General features: G+C 38.7%; 1 protein-coding gene across 7 annotated transcripts in view; it reads right to left on the bottom strand.

The window, feature by feature from the left end:
* Window positions 1–223: 223 nt before the first annotated feature.
* CPT1A (carnitine palmitoyltransferase 1A) overlaps window positions 224–22,810 on the bottom strand; it is an 86,976-nt gene continuing 64,389 nt past the window's right edge. For 4 of the 7 annotated variants that reach the window (XM_051620265.1, XM_051620263.1, XM_051620262.1 and 1 more), the window contains one exon: window positions 555–2,017. In XM_051620265.1, coding sequence (XP_051476225.1) covers window positions 1,886–2,017 — 132 coding nt within the window. In that variant the 3' untranslated portion in view covers window positions 555–1,885. Of the gene's footprint in view, window positions 2,018–22,810 lie in introns of all 7 variants that reach the window. The other 3 variants (XM_051620268.1, XM_051620269.1, XM_051620266.1) reach the window with 3 other exon arrangements.

Below are 22,810 nucleotides of genomic sequence, written 5' to 3' on the forward strand. Positions count from 1 at the left end.
AAGATTATGCTGCATCTTTACTCTGCAAAATTACAGTAAAGTAAAGCATAACTACTATATATTGGCTACTTTAGCTAACTGAGAAAAAATAGCGAGTTCAGACTGGTGACATAGAGAGTCTATTTAGGTCACATATGTCTGTATCCTTATGCTTCATGGAAGCCTTACTTCCTGTCATATTTTCACAAACTTGAAATAAACTCGCATTCATTTTAATTTTATAATATTTGTCTGTAATACACCAGCCCATTGACTGAAGGATACAAATGTAACTTTTCTGTACACAAGTCCTATGTATAGGATTCATATTCCTCTATTGTCAAGAATACTGCATCCTGTTCACTCAAACATAAAAAAAATTAATTAAATTATGAGATGCTTTAGTCTGAGCCCAGCAAAGCACTTTAATACACACTTAATCTGCCCTCACCACCACTCCCCAGTGAGATGTGGAGGACAAAGGCCAATTTGTGGGTCAAGACAAAGGACAAGGAGAGTTTCACTCACCGTTTATGGTCTAAGGCAAAACAGACTCAACTTAGGGAAAAATTATCAATTTAATTGATCACTAATCTAATACACACAGAACAGAGACAAAGCGGTGCAGGGGAACTGGGCACGGGGTTTAGAATCCGTTCACAGTCTATTGTTTTCTGCCGTTCCTTCCTCCTTAGGGAGAAAGATTCCTCACTGTCTTCCTCTGCTTTCCCACGGGGTACCTCCCATGGGAGAGAGTCCTTCACGAACCTCTCTGTCATGAGTCCTTCTCGCAAGGTGCTATCCCTCAGGAGCAAGCTGCTCTAGCACGGGCTTCCCATAGAGTTACGGGCTGCTTGGGAAACAGTCACCTCCCCTGGCACGGGGTCCTGCATGGCTGCAGATGCAAGTCCGTGGGCTTCAGGTCCACATTTGCCCGTCCTGGTGCCTTCAGAGGATGCTCCACCATGGTCCTCCATGGGGTATAGCCTGCCATCTCTCCTGCCATCTCCAACTCTCAAAGTTCCTGAAGGGGAACTTCGGCTCGGGCACCTTCACCTTCTTCCTCATCAACCTCGGGATCTTCACTCCGGCACTGCTCTCACCTCTCCACCTCAGCTCTTCTTTGCTCTCGGCTCTCAGGTCTTATATAAGTTCTTTCATATGTTAATCGCAGAAGTGCATCTATTGTCTTTCTACTGTCTTGGCCTTGGGCACCAGAGCCTGGGAAGCTTTAAAAAGCTTCTTACTGAACCCATGCCTGGGGCGCCTCCTCCACTACCAAAACCATGCCAGAACCAAACCAGCACAGTGTACCGGGACCAAAATATATAAATATCATATCAAGAATAAGGAAAGGTTTGAGAGGATATAGAATCTTAGAAAGGTTTTTCACACTGTAGTGACTTTCACTCTCTGCATAGTGCAATGAAATACCATTGTTTCAAAATGTTGCTGTGCACTAGAGTGCACAGACTAACAGAAATTTTGCAGAACATTATTGCATAATCTGTTTTTCACTTTTAGCATAGCAGGATACATTCTAAATGCAAAGCCAATAGTGGCTAATTTGAACTCACAAGGTTATGTCATCTTCTCAATCAGCCTGTGCTATTCCTCTGGTTTCTGATTTAGTATTTGATGTTCACTTTCCAAAGCACACTCTTTATCAGATCCAACAAGCTTTTGAGCAAGCCCTTCAGACAATGTTTTCCTGGTTCGTTTGGTTGGGTTTTGTTTTTGTTTTTGTTTTTTATTTAAAGAGTAAGAAAAAAGTATACATGCTGTTAGTTCAACATTGTTTGGTAAATTTATGGGCATCAAAAAATGTGAAAAAAAAGAGTGAAATTTAACTTCTGTACATTAGCGTAGTTCAGTAACTCCAAACTTTCATTCTCACTAGTAGTGTCTACATTTCCCATAATAAACTTGAAGCAGAGCTCACTAAAATCGAGGCATTACTTTCATTGTCTGCTAAAGAACCAATATCCATTTGCAGAACTTCATAACAAGTCATCTTTATATGGCAAATCAGCTGAATCTAGGATCAAATAAAAAAATAATCTTAGTACTGAATTCATTTTCTGCTGAAACAGGATAAGAAATTGAGTTTAAAATTAGAAAAATTATTACTTTAATCAACTTAGCATACCATCAGCTCATTAAACTTGGAATAGTCTTGTTAGAATGCTAATTTGAAATTCTGAAATTTGAGATTATCTGAAATACTGAAAACCCCATAGGTTCCTTGGAAGCTTCATTGTCTAAGCAGGGAGGCTCACAAGTTCATACGTATTACAGTGCACTGCATTGCTATATGCATATATTATTAAAACCACAAAAGATCATTAAAATCTGACTATGAAAAGCAGTCCACATACTTTCACTTAGTAATTACTGCATTCCAACACATACTAGTAATATTCCAAAATATAGAGAGGTAAAATTTTCAGACTCCTTCTTTCCCTACTACAGCTCTTATCTTTATATAAACCAAGGGGCAAAAACCAATAAAGGGACATCATTCTTCTGAATCAATCTCAATAACATCCTTATTTTATTAACAATCTTACTTTGTTTAAAGCATGTCTTATATTGCTACAGCTCAGACTTAAATTCTTCAGCTACTTGGAATGACATCTCCATCATTTTAGCCTCTCAGACAAATGCGTGATCTGATAAAAGATAGCCTTTAGACTATAATTTGAAAACTATTAATTTCTACTGGGCAAAGGGCAATAAAAAGATGTCACAAGTTTCAGTAGAAAATAAAAAAAAAATCCCTAACCATTTCCTCATTGCATTTGGTAATTTGCATACATTGTATACCACTTTTGTGTAGGGTTAGATCAAATGCATATCTGCACTAAAGACAAAAAACAAAGCCTAAAAAAATGAGTAAAACTTTGTTGTAATGTTTGCCAGTGATACGAATTACCCTGCATGCAGATTTAATTCTGACAATGAACAGAAGGCTTGCATCATGCTGAATGATTGGACAATAAAACAGGAGATTAAATTAAATGCTGATGCAAGCAAAGTAATATATACAGAGGAAAACAACTCTAATTTTGCATACACACAATGATGGTCTAAATAATTTCTGGAAAAATAGTTTAGACTCATTCAAGGTCTTCAAAAAATTTTAGACCTCAGCAGCAGTTAAAAAGCCAAATGTGATGTTAGGAAGTATAATGGAAGTAGCCAAAACTAGGAAATATCATTATGCCACTGTTCTCAACTTTGACATCAGTTGCAGTTCTGGTCAGCTGGTTCACTGCATAAAAAACACTCTAGAAAAGCTATTTGGAACAGTGACGAATGATGCTTTGAGCAGAAAATAACTGTCATTCACAGAGAGACTGAATAGACTGTGATTTCAGCTAAAGAGCGAGCCTAGCAGGGAGAGGGATGACAGTCCTAAATGTCATAGTAAAAATGCTTCGCAAATTCAGTTCTTGTAATCCAGGATTTATATTATTACCTCATAAAATGATCAAGTAACATTTTTAAACATCACCTGTCAAAAAGCAAGTCCTTTTTCATACCTTTCCTCCAGGCTGAATAGACCTAGCTCTCTCAGCCTTTCCTCATAGGGCAGATGTTCCATTCCTCTAATAACCTTTGTGGTTGTGTGCTGGACTCTTTCCAGTATTTCCTTGTCCTTTATGAACTGGAGAGCCCAGAACTGGACACAGTACTCCAGCCGTGACCTTACCAGGACAGAATAGAGGGGGATAATCTCCTTTGACCTACTGGCTACATTCTTCTTAATGCACCCCAGGTGCATTGCATATTTTTTGGCTAAAAATTCTGCAGAAAAGAATACTTACTATAAATAGATATAATTGCATACAGTACATTACCTGCCAACTAGTGTCACTAAGACTCGTTTAAAAACAGATCAGTTCAGAGAAAAAGAGGGAATTTCTGGTGGCACAGGTGACAGCTATTCAGATTAGGAAGTCATTAGGCAGCTGACAGGATACAGGTATTTTCCCACCTGTCTACTCATGTAAAGGTCAGACTGCAAAATTAGCATAGAAAAATTAGATAGGACTCAGGATACTGCAGCTATTAAAATCCTACTCAAAGTAATCTCTGAAGATTTGCATTAAAACCTTAGGCAAACCAGTGTTTGGGAACACTTATATGGGGTAATTTATTTTAGAACTCTTCACAGGAGCTTTAGGCACTTGAACAAAAAGGGCAGTTCCGCTAAGCAAAGATCTGAATCAGCTTCTGCTCTCTACTAGCTAGAGAGTCAACCCTGGCTCTGAATTGAGAGCAACCTTAAAAATTAGGCATTTTGGTCTGCTGCTTCAAATCAAGCAAAATGAACCCAGGCCCTGAGGCTTAGAGAACCAGTAAGGAGGAGACAGGAAAAATAGCTATGTTCTTACAGCTAAGTGTTACATTTTTGCACCACTTTTCAAAACACAGTTTTGCAAACTGCTTCACTTTCATGCTGATTACCTTCTTAGTCACTGTTTAAAACCACAGCTCTTCAAGGACAACATACGAGGGCCAAATCCTGACCTATTAAACTCATTATAAAGAGCTTAAAAGTATTGATGATGTTAAAAGTAGGTTTATTTATACTAGTTAAGATCTGATGTTATCCATTGAAACAATGTTATAATTTTTAAAAATAAATCTCAGATCTTACGCTGAATATAATTTCAGAAAAAAATGTTATAGTCACCCTTATTCCATAAAAGCCTCCTCCTTCCATCCTGCTGCAAAGTATATTGTTCATTAAATCCTTCTGTCACTTTAAACCCTCAGAACCATCTATTGATTCTAGCCATCAAAGAAATGATACAGTATCTATGTATTATTTAGAAACTTCCCAACATCTGTGACATCTTAATTCAAACTACATAACAATTTTTTTTCAAATATTTTAATTTTTTCTGCCTTTTGATCAATTTTTGTTTTAATTCCTTTTCAGTGCACATTAGAGGCAGTATTTTATCTCTTACCACAGACATCAAATATCTGTTTCAGTTTGATTGAACATAATAGTTTTGTTGTGTTAATCATTATTTTGGTATTCTTCTTCCCACTCTACCTATTAGCATAAACCACAGTAATTACCAACAATTCTTATTTGTGACAATGTTGACAAGCCAGATATTCTTGATGGGGTAAAGTAAAGCAGATGTAACATTTTTTTTTCTTCTGTGTAGTAGCTGATACGCCTATGCATTATTCTTTGCCTCAGCCAGATAAAATCATAGAATAATAAAACAGTTAAGGTTGGAAGGGACCTTGAAGATCACCAGGTTCCAACCTTCCTGCTAGAACAGGTTGCACAAAGCCTCATGCAATCTGGCCTTGAACACCTCCATAGAGGTGGCATCTACAGCCTCCCTGGGCAGCCTATTCCAGTGCCTTAATACCCTAATGGTAAAGAATTTATCCCTAAATCTAACCTAAATCTACCCTATTTCATTTTAAAACTATTACCCCTTGTCTTATCACTACACTATTTGGTGAAAAGTGTCTCCTCATCTTTTCTGTAGGCCCCTTTTAGGTACTAGAAGGCCAGTATAAGGTCTCCCCAAAGCCTTCTCTTCTCCAGGCTGAATAGCCCAAACTCTCTCAGCTTGTCTTCGTAGCAGAGGTGCTCCAGCCCTTTAATCATCTTTGTGGGCCTTCTCTGGACCCTCTCCAACAAGTCCATGTCTTTCCTGTGCTGAGGGTTCCAGAGCTGTACACAGTATTGCAGGTGCAGTCTAACAGGAATCACAGAATCGCAGAATTGCCTTGGCTGGAAAAGACCTTCAAGATCATCAAGTCCAACCATTAACCTAACACTGTTTATAGCTTCTTTTTTTTTCTTTTTTTTCCTTTTTTCTTTTTAAAATAAATGGTTCTGATTTTAAAATAATACACAGAAAGCGTTAACATTGTTTATTATTAACGTTTTAGTTCTCAAATTTTTGTGCATCCAGGTGAAAGCAAAGGACAACTATTAAGCAGAAAAGCCTGCCAATTTTGAAAACTGCTTCATATGCAAGTCCTATTCTTCTGAGCATAATAATAGACGGCCACAAGGTGGTAACAGTGCTCCACATGAAAAATCTTAAGAGTGTTTAACAAAACAGGTTTAAATCAATACAAATGTCTTATTTACCTAGAATTGAAATTACAAACACTAGTTGTGACTTTAGAAACTATGAAGTGAAAATAATAAATAAAATATTTGTGCTAGCTAACAGAAATATAGGGGCTAAGGGATACATGCTTAAATTGTTATTAAAAAATGTCCTTGTATTAGCATTACAAAAATTAGGAATATCATTGGAGGTAATAAAAACCACAAGAGACTTGTGCAGTGCTTGTCTGGATGCTTTACTAATGTTTTAGTGAGAGGTAATAGGGAAAAACACTCTTAAATTTGACACTATGAATAGGAAAGTTTACATTATAGACCCCTCTTTGCAAAACAGTCTTGTCAAGAAGTAACAGGACAGCTTCTGAAGCTTTTCTTTCTATTAGTGCAAATCTCCTATTCCAAATAAGCTTTTTGTAAATCTGCCATCAAGTGAATGCATGAGAATATTGCCTTTATTTTAGTTACTCTAGGGAACTATGTCTTGCTAGTCAAGTGTACCAGCTTAAGTACATAAAAAGAAATTATGTAGATAAAATAACAATTATTCCTTTTTTGTTTTTCAAAAGTGTCAACCTAAGTAACTGTGATCACTATTCATGTTGAGATGGTTGCAACAACCTGGAGCTGTAAATGCCAATGCCACTTTGGAGGCAATTGCTCATTTGATGGTGGGCTCCTTTAAAAGGTCAGTGTAAAATCTTATACATGGAGATTTGAGGGTCATTTTCACATATTCTACAAGGGAGGAAATAACTACTTAGGGATATACAACTCCCAGGAATGTACTAAAGCAAGATTTGCACAGAGAAATTTAAACACTGAAAACGTATTTGTATTTTATTTAAAAAAAAGGGGGTAGTACGTTGCAGAGAGCAGGCACAACTCTCCAAAGTGATCAGTGAGCATTGAAAGTAAGTGAAAACATGTAGCTGCTTTCTGCTTATGTGTTCCTCATGTCAGCTACGTGCAACCAATTCTTATTCAGAGCCAAGCAGCAGCATCATATAAACTACTGTTCTTATTCATCTGAACTGCTCTGATGTCCCCTTCTTTCTGAGAACACTGCGAGCACAACCAACAATCCTAAGCTGCATCTGAACGGGACAGTCTATCATCAGCAGAGTGAGGGGCTGGTTATTTCCATGAGGAAGAGAACCTCTGGATTTAGGAATAACTTTATCAGCCATACCTTTGGCACTTTTTCTCTGGATTCTGTGACTTACTGTTCTCTGCACTAAGAATTCCAAGATTTACTTTTGTGGACTAACAACACAGACACTGACAAAAGTTCAAAGCTGAGCTTTTGCATAAAAGTTTTCGGTTTCGGGAACCTATTTTGCTCATACCACTCTCCAATAACAACTGATCTGCAAGAAGATTTGTGGGTGTGAATAGACTTCAAAAAGGAATTATCATAGCAATTTTCAAAGCATACTGAGCTAAATAAAATAAAACATGCAGGTGTTTTTTGAGGCTACAAAAAACAGGGATGGCTGCAAAAGATTCTCATCATGGACAGTCCTTTACATCTGGTATAATAAAATTATAGGACAGAAGCGATGTCCTCCCACACTTGAAGTTCTGTCCCAACTGAACCTAGCATTACTGCATTTGACTTATTATCTAGAAAAAAGTAACATGACATTTGTAAAGAAGAGAGACACAGTGTGAACACCGCTAAGAATGGTAGGCAATTGCACTTAAAAAGGAATTATGAGCTTTAAAAGTAAGACACAGAAATATGGGCAACTCTATCATTTAAATAGCTACTGAAAATGAGCAGAAAATGTGCAGGTGCCACATGAAATATCTTTTAAGCTATTGATCATTGATCACTTAGGTGCAAATCTAGACTTTAATTTACCCACTATCCAGAAGCAGAAACTACTGTTTCACTTAGAGAACTTTCTTAACAATCCTTTTGCTATTACCCCACTGGTTGCAGTGAGCTTCTTGATGTCTGTAAACCACGTTAGGATGACTCACCAAATGTAAGCCACTACTGTCATAAATAGGTCTCAGAAAAGGCAATCTCAGCAGAGAGTCCAAAGAAGAAGTGGAGATCAAGATTCTAAGATGATCCTGTAGTTCCTATTTATGAATCTGGAAGCTGAATTATCCCAGTCAGTGCCAGGAAATTATAGGTCAAAGATACCAGTCTTTAGCTTTTGTGTTTATATCCAGCCTTTTCTGGCTGTGTCTTGAGGTGTTTTAAATCCTCTAGTTTAGTGATTAAGACATGATGTAACTGTAGGATTCAGATAGCACACAGGTCATAACTAAACAAAAGCAAAGAGATAAAGACCATCTTATTTGTTTACTCACTACAGCCTAACGTCTTAAAGACTCTGAGTTAACTAACCTGGAACAAGTTGTGATACACTCAAGGTACTGAGGGAGCTGACTGCTCACAAAGTCACTTTTCATTATTCTGGTAGACTGGAGATTGGCAAATGTCACCCCATATATAAGATTGGATAGAAAGAGGATCCAGGGAACTACAGGCCTGTTAGTCTGACCTCAGTGTCAGGGAAGGTTATGGAGCAGATGATCTTGAGTGCCAGTATGCAGCACATGCAGGACAGCCAGAGGATCAAGCCCAGTCAAGCATGGGATCATGAAAGGCAGATCCTGCTTGATGAACCCAATGTCCTTCTATAACAAGGTGTCCCACTTAGTGGCTTAGGGAAAGGCTGTGGATGTTTCTTACATGGTAAGCCCAGAAAGCCAGCAGTGTTGACTGTTTCTTACAGCATTATCCTGGAGAAACTGGTTACATATGGCTTAGACTGGTATACACTGGGAAAAAAACTGGCCCAAAGAGCTCTGGTGAATGGAGTTAAATCCAGCTGACAGCCAGTGACAACTGGGCTGTTGGGGGCAGTTCTCTTTAATACCTTTATCAGTGATCTGGACGAGGGGGATTGAGTACATCCTCAGTAAGTTTGCAGATGACACCAAGTTGGGAAGGAATGTTGATCTGTCTGAGGGTAGGAAGATTCTACAGTGGGATCTGGACAGGCTGGATCAATGGGCCAATTGTATGACATTTAACAAGGCCAAGTGTTGGGTCCTACACTTTTGACACAACAACCTCATGCAATGATACAGGATTGGGAAACAGTGGCTGGAAATCTGCCCAGAGGAAAAGGCTGTGGAGGTATTGATTGACAACTGGCTGAATATGAGCCAGCAGTGTGCCCAGGTGGTAAAGAAGGCCAATGGCATCCTAGCTTGTATTAGAAATAGTGTGGCCATCAGGACTAGGGCAGTGATTGTCCCCCTGCACTTGGCCCTAATGAAGCTGCACCTCAAATATTGTGTTCAGTTTGGGGCCCCCTGCTACAAGAAAGACAATTTTGGTATTTGGGTATCCAAACAGATAGTATATCCCTCCAGGGAATAAGTAAATTGTCTAATCATTCATATAAATCAGAAGAAACCTGCTTCTAAAATATTGTGTATGTCTGTGTACTCCAAAGAACACATTGCTGTTAAAGCTGCATGGAAACAAAAAAAGAATTTCCAGAAGATGGAGGTGTGTAGTATTAAAGCAGAATAAAAGCTCTGATACATGCAAAGTGACAGTTAATTTCTAGTCATGCAGCTTAGCAACTATTATGTGTGGAAATACTTTTATTATTAGGTCCTACTGACTATAAGCTGGTATCTGAAAAACAGTATTGCCATTAATATTTAAATCTGACCAATGGAAGCAACCATGTCAGATTTTGAATGTGTAATTCTCCTCCCATTCCACTGAAGCACTGCTAGCTGTGGCAGACTCTACAGTGTACAGTATTCTACATAGGCTGTTCTGTGTGAAACAAAAGGGAAATTAAAAATTTAAATTTTACAAGAGTGAATAATTTGTCACTTCTGAGTCCAGAGTTGGAAATCATCCCAAGTCAAGACACTATTTGCACAATTAGAAATTATCTCCACTAAAAATATCAGAATCAGGATTTTATCATAGAATCATAGAACCCTTGAGATCACCGAGTACAATTATCATTCCTACTCTACAAAGTTCTCCCCTAAACTACTCAACCATCTCCCTGGGCAGCCTATTCCAGTGTCTAACCACCCTTTCTGTGAAAATAAATTTCCTAATCTCCGGTCTAAACCTACCCTGTTGCAGCTTGAAGCCATTCCCTCTTGTTCTGTCACTAATTACCTGTGAAAAGAGACTAGCACCAACCTCTCTACAATGTCCTTTCAGGTAGTTGTAGAGACTGATGAGATCTCCCCTCAACCTCCTCTTTCTCAAACAAAACATTCCCAGCTCCTTCAAGCGTTCTTCATAAGATTTATTCTCTAGGCCCTTCACCAGCTTCATTGCCCTCCTCTGTACTTGCTCCAGCACCTCAGTATCTCTCTTGAATTGAGGTGCCCAAAATTGGATGCAATACTCCAGGTGTGGCCTCACCAGTGCTGAGGACAGGGGGACGATCACCTCTCTACTTCTGCTGGTCACACTATTTCTAAGACAAGCCAGGATGCCATTGGCTTTCTTGGCCACCTGGGCACACTGCTGGCTCATATTCAGTCGCTTGTCAATTAGAACCCTCAGGTCCTTTTCTGCCAGACAGCTCTCCAGCCACACTTCTCCAAGCCTGTAGCATTGCATGGGGTTGTTGTGGCCCAAGTGCAGGATCTGGCACTTGGCCTTGTTGAAGCCCATACCATTAACATTTGCCCAACTATCCAATCTATCCAAGTCTCTCTGTAGAGCCTCCATATCCTCATGCAGATCAAAACTCCTGTCTAACTTGGTGTCATCAGCGAACTTACTGATAATACACTCTATGTCCTTATCAAGATCATCAATAAAGATGTTAAACAGAAACGGTCCCAACACTGAGCCCTGAGGAACACCACCTGTGACCGGTTTGCCAGCTGGATTTGACTCCATTGACCACCACACTTTGGGCCCAACTGTCCAGCCAGTGCTTGATCCAACAGATTGTATGCTCATCCAGGCCATGAGCAGCCAGTTGTTTTTTTAATGAGAGTTCTATGGGGAGCAGTGTCAAATGCTTTTTGGAGGTCCAGATAGGCCATATCCACAGCCTTTCCCTTGTCCAATAGTCGGGTCATCAGGTCATAGAAGGAGATCAGGTTCAGCAGGACCTGCCTTTCATAAACCCATGCTGACTGCTCTTGATCCTCTGGTTATCTTCTATATGGCTTGTAATGACACTCAAGATGATCTGCTCCATGACCTTCCCTGAGGTCCGACTGACAGGTCTATAGTTCCCTGGATTCTCCTTTCTGCCTTTCTTACAGATGGGTGTTACATTTGCTACCCTCCGATCCATTCGGACCTCCCCAGTTAGCCAGGACTTCAGGTAAATAATGGAAAGTGGCTTGGCAATCATGTCTGCCAGTTCTTTCAGCACCCTTGGATGTAACCCATCTGGTCCCATAGACTTTTGTGTGTCTAAGTGGTGTAGTAGGTCTCTGAACACTTCCTCTTTAATCGTGATTACCTAATTCTGCATCCCCTCCCTGTCTCCTAGCTCATGTGGCTGGGTATCCATGGAACAGCTAGTTGCAAAGCTAAAGGCTGAGGCAAAGTAGGTGTTGAGCACCTCAGCCTTTTCCTCATTCTTTGTTACTAAGGTTCCCTCTGCATCGAATAAAGGATGGAGATTTTCCCTAATCCTCCTTTTGTTGTTAATGAACGTATAGAAACATCATTGAGTTGAATGATTGCATCAATTGTCTGTGATAATTAGCTGATTGTTCACTCATCTTCTGGATATTTTCATGGCTAATTAGTGCTTTTAATGCACTCTTCACCATAAGGACTCAACACATAAATAATTCCCTACTCATGTGGGAGTTCACTTCAGCCTGAAGAAACAGACCATGTAATTATGTGTTTTTTTTGTGTTTGTCATCTCTTCAGAAAGTAGAAGATCAATGGGGAAAAAAAAATAATAATCACACTACCTTGCGCCACTGCAATTTTCTTTTGTTTAGTTACAAAGAGATTCTCACTTAGGCACAGAACAGGAGGACAGCTCATCTACTTTTCCACAGGACTTTTTTTTTTTTTTCTGCTTAAATAGAGCTCACATATGCTGCTGCTTTTCAAGCATATTTTTCTCTCTTAAGATTTAATTATCATTATGTAACATTGTTGTTTCCCTTCTCCTGATCTCCTTGACTCATTTAAAGATCTTGGTTTTAACCACTCTGAGGTTTACATTACCTTTTCTTGTTAAAGAGTTAACAATGCAGCGGCCTAAAGGCAGGTCAACAAGGAGAAACTAGATTACGTCTGGAGTGTCCAACACTTGGATTTGAACTCCATGACTGACTCTCAGAACAATTGCCTCTAGTTGTCACCACAGCCAGTTGCAGCAAGAATAAACAGCTTTTAGATAGATCAAGACAGTGTCAGAGATTAGTATTGGGCAATGAGGGTGCAGAGTTGCACAGCAAAGTGCAGTTTTACTTTCAGGGATTTACCTTCAGGGGTGGTAAAAAACACAAACCTCTTGGCCCACCAAATTTAGTCCTTTGCTACTGTTGGCAACCAGTTTCTATAAACCCTCTCCTACACAACAAAATATCAGATGCTTGCTAATAAGATGGATTTTTTTCCTTGGCATATGGAGACATTGTCAGGGTAGGTAAAATCTTCACTCTTGTCATGTTGCTAGATTAATCACAGCTCTGTGATAAGGAGAGGCAAAGTGGGCTAAGTGTTGGGGGAACAAAATGGGAGCTGAAGGTGACAAGATGGCAGGCAGAGACAATGTTCATAGTGAAAATGGCACAGTCCCACAGTACCTAAGCAAGAAGGGCAGAGCAGGTACAGTGATGGTAGACAGGTTCAGCTAACAGTCCACATTGCCAGACAAGCTCAAAGCGATGAAGCAGGTCTGGATCAAACCAGGAATCAAAGACCAGCCAGGCTCAGGAACAGCTCAAAACACAGATCAGGTAAGCAAAATGTATGAGAGCCTCAGCTGAGAAGCTACTGTTGAGCAAAGAGTCCATATTTAAGCTGCCTTTAAGCACAAACAGCCAAATCCACAGAAGGGGGGAGGGATGTGTACTCTGAACCCTGACGTTCTGAATGTGTCTTGATGTGTTTACTACAGGTTTGTCTGCACTATACAATGAAGTACTGTACAGAGAGATCTGTTCCTCACAGGTGAATTGGTCCTCCTTCTCATCCCAAGGATTTACACATGCTAAGGAGCAATAAGTAGCATTAACTATGCTCTTCAGAATGCAGAACCTAAATGGACAGAGCTGCTTACACATTACTCCTCACTATAGGTATACATACTCAAGATAGGCTACCTGGAAAAGGTTAAATCAAACAACAGCTCTGCAGAGTTCATTCAAGGTATGACACTTCTTACAGAGATTAAAGGGGGTGTGGGTGCCCTCAGGTCATTCCGTATAAAGGCATATGATGTGTAGTCAAATGCCACATCTGTCTTCTGTGCAGTGAATACATTTTGTATTGTGTTACATTAGTAGTGCTATTAAGAGCTCTTACTGTCCTGAATCATCATTACAATAAGATATTCTCAAATACCTAGTTCACAGAAACCAATATAAAAGTTACATCTTCTTTTATTAAAAGTCATCTAATGTTCCTTTTGTATTTGTTGTAGAAAGATACTCAAAACACTTTCAATCCAGGATTAAAAGTATCAAAAGAGGACTAAACTGAGCCAGGCATAAAAGGTCTTAGGAGTGGGTACCAAGGAAATTCCTACCAAGTCCCTTTAACAATTAGGCTAGTGTGTGGGGTGGATGTGTTTGAGATTAATTTTTTATTTTTATTTTTAAATAAGTTATGAAAACTATGACTGAAATTATATTGTGTGAACTTACTTGTGCAGTGTTACAGATTGCTACAGTTTGCTTAGGAAAAGATGGGAAAGAAAAAAAGGTTTTGGAACGTTTGTAACATTCCTGAGTTCACCCTGAAACTCAGGAGGAGGTGAGTGGAAAACTTGTTTAAAACATGCACAGGAAGGATTAGTGATATAACAGGATACATACTAAAAAACTTCCTCAGTGAGGCAGGTCTTTCTGTCATACTCTACTGGCTGGCTGCCAGGTGCCCACCAAGCTTTCTCCTTTCTCATAGCACCAGGAGAGGAAAACAGCATGTAAAGCTTGTGGGTCGAGATAAGGACAGGGACCAATTACCATCATAGGTAAAACAAACTTCACTTAGGGAAATTGATTTAATTTATTGCCAATTAATCAGAGTAGGATAATGAGAAATAAGAACAAATCTAAAAATGCTTTCCTCCCACTCCTCCCTTCTTCACAGACTCTAATTCACTCTCAACTCTCCTACCTTCTCCCCCACACCAGCAGTGCAACAGGATGGGGAGTGAGGGTTATGGACAGTTAATAATGGTTTGTCTTTGCTGCTCCTTCCTTCTCACACTCTTCAATCTGGGACTATTCTATGGGCTGCAGTCCTTCAGAAAGGAACTGTTCCAGCAAGAGTTCCCTGTGGGGTCAGAGTTCCTTCCAGGAGCCTGATCCAGTGTGGGCTCTCCACAGGCTGCAGCGTTCTTCAGGGCATGACCACTTGCTCTCACACGGGATTCTTCATGGACTACAAGGTGGATGTCTGCTTCAGCCTCTGGAGCACCTTCTTATTCTCCTTCTTCACTAACTTTAGGGTCTGTAGGGTTGCTCCAGGGACTTGTTCATGAAACATGAACCAGCTGTGTTCAATAAAGGAAGAACTGCTCAGCAGATGCAATTATCTTCTACACAATAGAACTGGAGAATAGATGAGGAAGCCAAGAAAAGAGGAACTCCACATTACAAGAGAGTCTCTATGCAAGGGTTCAAGAATGTTGTTCACTGCCAAATACAAACTCTGGGGTAGTTTTCTGAGTTCTAGCCAGGTCATGTCAACACACAAGCCACTAAACCCAGCAGCAGACTAGGAGCACAGGTGCTACTGAAGCATTTGGGTTGTCACATCTCTGCATGCAGCCGCAGCGGAACCCTACTTGATGAACACTCTCACCTCACCTCTCTCTCCCCTGTTGTCCTGAATAATGGGGTCCAATACAGGCAAAAGGCAGCTCAGAGAAATGAAATGCCTAAATATCATGCATGTTGAGGGTTCACTTAATTTCTCTATCTGTATCTAGTCACAAACAATGCATCTCTAAATTCAGTGGTAGATGAGCCACTACTTGGTAACACAGCTTCTGAGATCCTAGGGAACTATTTCAGTGTTGGTTTCCACAAAGTATAAAACTGGTTACTTCAATACTGTGCAAGTTAAAATTTAGAGCAAAAACTGGCCTGTCCTCCCTTTAATTTTACAAGTATTTCCTAAATTCCATTCAATTGCAACAGGAACTTTCAACTGAGAAAAGAAACACTAAAACAGATTCTATCTTCTTCATCTTAAAATAAAAACTGGCTGCTGTTATTGGAAACAGTAGTGAGCATTGAACAACTGTCTCACTCAAAAAGTCAGTGCCGAAGTTCACTGCTCCTCAGTGAGAGGTGAGCGCTGCGTGCGGACCTCTCGGCAAATCCCGGTAAGTTAAATTCACTCCAAAAAGGAGATACAATAGGTCACAGATCACGACAATACTTTATACTTAATTCTCACAAACGAATCTGCATGCAAACATTGTTGCCAGTAAGACAGATGTCAGGAAAGGACCATGATCAACCAAAGTGAAATTTGTATAATTTATGAACTTCAGCTACTTTAGCTCTTCACAGCTGAAAGAGTTGCAATGCAAATCTTTGTCAGTATTTGGATGATAAAAATGGAGTGACAGCAGACAGAGTAGACATGTAAGATAACAGTATATGCATGCAGTGGTTTATCATACCCCTTGCTCCTTTTCATTAATGGCATCAGGAAAAAAAAATAAATTATCTTCCTTCAGAAAACTAAAACTGCTGTGATATGTGTCTGTTCTACCTTCATAGTTTTCCTAAAGTTGAAACTGTGCATGCTCCAAAGGTAATGTCTTTCTCATATGAGAAGATTAATTTCTGGTGAAACAATAACTACTAACTACCTGTAACTTGTAAAGCCATACTGAAAGGCTGGAGCCCACATGCAATGCTACACCTCAAATGACAGTGAAGGTTATATGAAAAAAAATTGTCCTGTGAACAATGAAGATAAATGCTAATTGTGACTAAAACATTAAAAAAAAAATCATATATATTTTTAAAATATTACAGAAAATCCAAGTCTGTTAATAAAAATTTTATAAAAGAGCTGTGCTAAATTAAATCCTGCAAATTAGTATATTCTATTAGGAAATAGCCATAAGACAGTTCCTGAAAGCTTATTTGTGTTATGAATAAATTTTTTAGCAGATTTTTTTTGTTTATGCCATAATAATTTATTCAGATACATATTTACATGCACAGCAGTATTTACAGAACTACAGGATTGTCAATTCCTGTGATAGTTTGACGGCACATGGCTAAAACATAACTTATATTTCTACTTGTATTCAAGCTTTCAAAAATAAGCATAATGACTTATCCTTCTACTTGCAAACCGAAAAATGCATTTTTTGCAGGGTTTTAAACTACAGATCTGATTATTTTTACGGCAAACTAGTAAATATGTGGTTTACTTTTTGCTGATACTTAAGAGGAATCTACATGTTGTGCCATCATCTTCTTACATTAAATAACTGGAAAAAGACAACCACTTGTGAGTGATGATTGAGTGGTATGAGAAGCTTGCTTCTGTTTGACAACAGAATCATAGAATAGAATCATAGAATGCCTAGGGTGGGAAGAGACCTTAAAGATCATCTAGTTGCAACCCCTTGCATGGGCGGGGACACCTCCCACTAGACCAGGTTGCTCAAGGCCCTGTACAACCTGGCCTTGAAGACTTCCAGGGATGAGGCTTCTACAACTTCCCTGGGCAACCTGTTCCAGTATCTCATTGTGGAGAATAGCCAAGGGAAAAGACAAAGGGCCTCCTCTATCCGTAAAGAAGTAGATAAAACAATATGAGACCAGCTAAGGGCCAGGGCTTGCTGTGAGCAGCACTGTGAATGTTGACAAAAATCAGAACACTGTTTATCATGTGTTTGGTGTGTGATTGGCTACATCTTGGGAACCCAAGGTCTGTGTATGTGCCAAGGAGAAGATGTGAGTGCTATTTATATTCTCTGTACCCTGATCGCTTATTCTCAGTTCCCACTGTAAAAGTATATAAGGGAGCATTTTTTTTCAAAATAAACTTTTCTATTGCTTCTCACCCTGGAGCCTGTGTCTTAACTGCCACATCTCACCACTCTCACACTAAAGAATTTCCTCCTAATGTCTAACCTAAATCTCAGGTCTTCCAGTTTTGATCCATTAACCTTTGTCCTCTCACTACAAGCCCTAGTAAAAGTTCCTCCCTGGCTTTCCTGTAGGCCCGTTTCAGGTACTAGAAGGCTGGTATAAGGTCTCTTTGGAGCCTTCTCACCTCCAGGCTGAACTGCCCCAACTCTCTCAGCCTGTCTTTTTAACAGAGCTGCTCCAGCTCTCAGACCATCTTTGTGGCCATTGTCTGGACTTTCTCTAGGAGCTCCATGTCCTTCTATGTCATGGGCTTCAGAACTGGACACAGTTGCAGCATCCCCAGGTCCTCCTCAAAGCTGTTCTCAATCCGTTCTCCGCCCAGCCTGTGTTTGGGATTGTCCCAACCCAGGTGCACTTAGCCTTACTGAACTTCCTAAGGTTGGGAGGGGCCCACCTCTCAAGCTTGTCAAGGTTCCTCTGGATGGCATCTCTTCCCTCCCATGTGTCAACCACACCACACAGCTGGGAGTCATCAGCAAACTTGCTGAGGGTGGACTCAAGAATGTCACCGAGTAGGTAGCCCCTCTATAAATATCTTTGAAAACAAGACATTTGAATTAATACAGTACTTAAAGAACATATAAAAGTACACACACTTCAGGTATTATTCAGGTGACATTTGCTCAAGACTTTGTGGACAACATCTGACCTACTCTTGACTTTAAGGATTTATGAACAATACCCCATTAACAATTTTAAAGAGTGACTGATGACCTAGGAGTCATTGCTATAGTACTTTGTGACTTCTGGTATCTAATTTCTGAAATCAGCCTTGCTTAAGAAGTTTTATTCTATGGTAAGACATTACTAGAATGATCTTGAGGTCTTGAAATAAAAATATTTTGGAGATGCATACACAATAGATCTGAGGTCAATATTAATAGTCTTAGGATTATTGTTCAAAGTAGGACAAACTTCAGCTAGCATTGAGATGTCATTAATACTATATTCCACTTGCTTCTCTCTCATTGGAACAGTGAAAGGCAAGATCAGTAGCAAATAAGTTATTCCATTTATTCCAGGTGTCAGAATTGCACTCAGAAATTTGAACAGATATTTAATGGATGTTTTTACTTTCATTTTCATAAACCTTTCTAAAAAATTTGCAGGATTCTTGTGCAAGATCTGAAAAAATAACAGCATCTCAAAAGTAAGCTGCTTCTTGTATTTTCTGTGCAAATGTTAAATTTTGTTAATTACCCACAGAAAAGCTCCCTCCACTTCTCACCCATCATACTAGTACAGGACAGCAGCTACATTCACTGGTATCTAGATGGAATTTCTGCCATTGAAGAGAGTGCTAGTCCTCCTCCATTATAAGGGTCCCAGGCACAATGATAACATACATGAATAAAAGTGAAATCCAGGTGCCATAGTCTAAGTTTAACCTATTACAATCGTTCTAAATTGTGATAATTTTAACCATCTCTGCATAGTTTATAGCTGAAAGAATCATCTAGGATCACACAGCCTGCTGCTGCTTACTGATAAATAACAAATAGCTCCTTGGCTGTCAGCTCTACATTCAGTGAAGTTTGTTGCCATTTTTACATTGTTCTATCTTTGGCACCCTAGCAAAGCAGGAAAAATTACTGGACTTGATTTTTCACTATCTTTTGTAGCAGCACTACAGGAAACAGTGAATTATACTACACATATACAAGATTTAATCTCCAAAAGACAGAGCTATGCATGAGTGAGATGTAAAGGCACAAAGCAATGTATAGGCAAGTACATATATAATGCCTTTTGCAAATGACTGAAGTCAAGGGCAAGACTTCTACTGATTTCACTAACTTGTCAATCCTTCCCCTGCATCAGAAAGGAAAATCTTTCCTTTTTGTCTGTCCTAATACTATAACGCCGAAAAGAATATATGCAAGATGGCCCATTTGGCTACGAAAATTCCACTAACAGCTGCAATTGCAAGGACACCTTTCAAGGAAGAATTTTTTTTTTAAAGCTCCACATCTCTTTTTCCAATAAAGAACACAGGTGTTACACGTGGTTACATCCACTTGGAGCAAACAGGTTTGTATGTTGTAAAACCAAAGAAGGTGTTTCTACAAGACAGATTCTCAGTAAAACAGTGTGAAACAACAAAAAAAATCCTTTCTTAAATTAAGTAAAAATATTAAAACACAGAAGTGACAAAAAAAGATTAAAGCCTACTCATTTTTACTGAATTAAAAAAAACATGTGATGTGTGTCTGCATGCATATTCACTTTCAGTGAAGAAGTCTATTCTGTATTCATATGCCTGTCTCAAGTTTTCTCAGTCCTTAGTAAGTGCATAAGCAGAAAACAGCAAAACTAGGTTTTCAGGGTCACCCTGTGTAGCAACACACAATCTGGTACTTACGGCTCTAAACTGAAAAGTTGCTTGAAACTTACAAACTTCCCAGAGTGAAAAAAACATCTCAAAACATTTGGGTTCACTTGCTTCCCATACACTTCCCATTTACACCACTGAGCTATACTGTGCCGTTTACAGGGAGATTTTCTCTTGCCGCGTTAGTACAGTGGTCCCAATTTTTATGTGCACTATTATTTAAGCACTACTGTGACTGGAAACAATAGAAATTATCAATAATACAAACTTACTTGCAGAGGCACAGGAGCAGTACTGCATTTCACTTGATTAAATACAAACAAACAACAAAACAAATAAATACTGTTTTTGTTTCTACTGTTGCAATTTTTCAAATAGTAATGCCCAAACAAGCTCTATTAACATTTCAGTTATGATTATTAGACTCAAGCAATTTATGACTTATACCTTTTCCATAATAATATATTCACTAGCATTGACAGCTTCCAAATCAGGACAGCAATATCTGATTATGATTATTATTATACTCACTGCAGTCAGAATCTCTTGAGGACTGCCTGTTACAGCTTTTGACAGTATATATATCTTAATAGGCTTCTTAGCAAGACAGAATTGAAAAGGTATGTGATTAAATTAGGCTGGATTTAGTATATAAATATTTGAAAAAACTGTAAATTTGGACGGCTTCCTACTGAAGCTGCTTTACATTGTCCTCAGTCCTGTTCGTATCTAACAGAAAAATACAGTATTTTCTTCCATACTTTATCTTCTTGTAAAAAAAAAAAAAAAAAAGTTTCTTAAATTGTTACTCTGATACCGTAAGTTTTCTCATTTCTAGATATTTTAAAGATAATTAATAAATAGCAACTATATACAACATTTGCTAAGACACTTGCATCAAAGGAATTTAGCTTAACCTGAAACTTGAATTTCTGATAATCTGCTGTTAATTGAAGAATCCATACTCAGTTGCTGGGCTTTATTTTTGTAACCAAACCAATTTGTAGCATCATGTTATTCTTATCAGCTTTGTATATCAGATATTGCAAGAAATAATCCACAAGGGAACATTTATTTTCTACTCCTGGGCCATTAATTTGCACTCAGCAATCCAAACATGGCAAATGAATGCAACAGAAAGTAAAACCTGCAAGGAGTACTTGTATCATGCAACACACTTTCATCAGCCAACATCCAAACACAATCTGCCACTCTCAAATGACCTAGTGGCACCGTCTGCGTATGAATTTTGGCATAACAATATGTGTAAAGGGACTAGTTTTTCAGTATCCCTTCTAGACTATCCCTTTGTATTTAGGATTGATTTAGTTAGCTAAGTTTACAGGAAATGGCTTTTCTCTTCTTCCTCAGCTGTTATATTAAACATTTAATATTGTATTAAAGAAAATTTGAAATGCCAGATTTCCTTCAAAGACACAAAGAAAGGTAAAAATTAAAACAAAATCAATAGCATGCACACTAATTAGCAGCTGACCCTACTATTCAGGTTTGCCATGTGAACAAAACAATACATAATTACTTCAGTATAAAAATAAATCCATACCAGCTTCTCTGGACAATTCAGTTCAAAGAAAAATGCACCTTTTGCATAACAAATCTACTTCAAAGACAGACATCTACTACTTTGAAAGTAGAGAACAGAAACTTCTTTGAATACATTTCCTCCATACTTGCTAAGGAACCTAAATGCAAAAGATCTTTTTTCCCCCCTTTATAAACTAGGGATTGGTAGGTTCAAGATATTGTTTCTATGATCCTTTCAGATACAAAAACTTCTCCATTAAAATAATAAAATTATACCTTAATGTTTCTGTTACAAAGACTTAAAGCATTACATTGCCTTTTACCAGCTTCCTTGCTAGGAGCAGATACAGAGGGATCTTCTTCTAGCTACAGTAATTACCTTAATTTTGTAGGAACATAAGATTACTGTGTAATTTGCTATTACTAATGCAATTACTCTGAAGAATTGGCTCACAGAGAGATGTGTGAGGGGTGCTTCTACATCAGCACAGATTTAAGTAACTTAATAATGAGTCACATGTGGTTTCTGAAGTGGGTAATACTGAATGGCAAATATCCACACTATAATTAAGATTCATTGAAAGCATTAATTTGGGATATGCTTATAGGATAGCTACTGGTTTAAAAAAATTCACTATACACCTCCTATTTTCCCAAACATATTAGCAGTATTTCTGTAATTTTTATTATAGTAAAGGCCCTGGCTGAGATCAGGGCTCTGTTCTGTTAGGTACCCGCTCAACATCTGATATTCCTTATTCTTTCTAAAGGCCTGACTCAGAGCTTGCTGAAGTAGATGGAGAGACTCTGGATAGTTTATGGATTGAGCCCTAAATAACTGGCAGACTAAAGGAAAACAAGGGGGATGGAGGAGCCTGTCATCCTGCTTTCATGAGTCCTAATTCAGGAAGGACCTTGACAACATGTTTGGCTTTATTATTCAGAATTCACTCAAATATTTTCCTGAATAAGGAAGCATATAGGCTAAGAGCTAAGTTGTGAACTCAGGCGTCTGAAGTCTCTTCTAGCTCCTTAGCCAAAATTAATTGGGGAATTTGTTAACTATTGGCACCTCTCAAAAGGCATGTCTGACATAGCTTAATTAATTATTGACTATGATTGTAAAAAAGGACTATCAGGAAGAAGCAACATAAAGTAATGCAACACTGCAACTGTTGGAATGAAGAGCATTTCTATTCAGCTTCCCAAAATAAGTTTGATCAATTCAGGACTGAGCATTTAAGCAGGGGAATTAAATATCTCTAAGAAGCCGAATGCACTGCCTGCATTTTGCATCAGCATCTGTTAGTGCTCAGTACTATAGGGTTCTAAGAATGACATATGAAGTAGAAGAAATATTTTTCTGGGTGCCCTGGCTGACTCACGGAAACCTTAAAGTATGAGATTCATGCAAGGGAAATATAGCATAATCTACTATTTCTTCTTCAAAACCCCTTGAATATGCCAAAATATAGGCACCT

The sequence above is a fragment of the Apus apus genome, chromosome 5 (genome assembly GCF_020740795.1).
Source record: "Apus apus isolate bApuApu2 chromosome 5, bApuApu2.pri.cur, whole genome shotgun sequence".
Classification (NCBI taxonomy): domain Eukaryota; kingdom Metazoa; phylum Chordata; class Aves; order Apodiformes; family Apodidae; genus Apus; species Apus apus.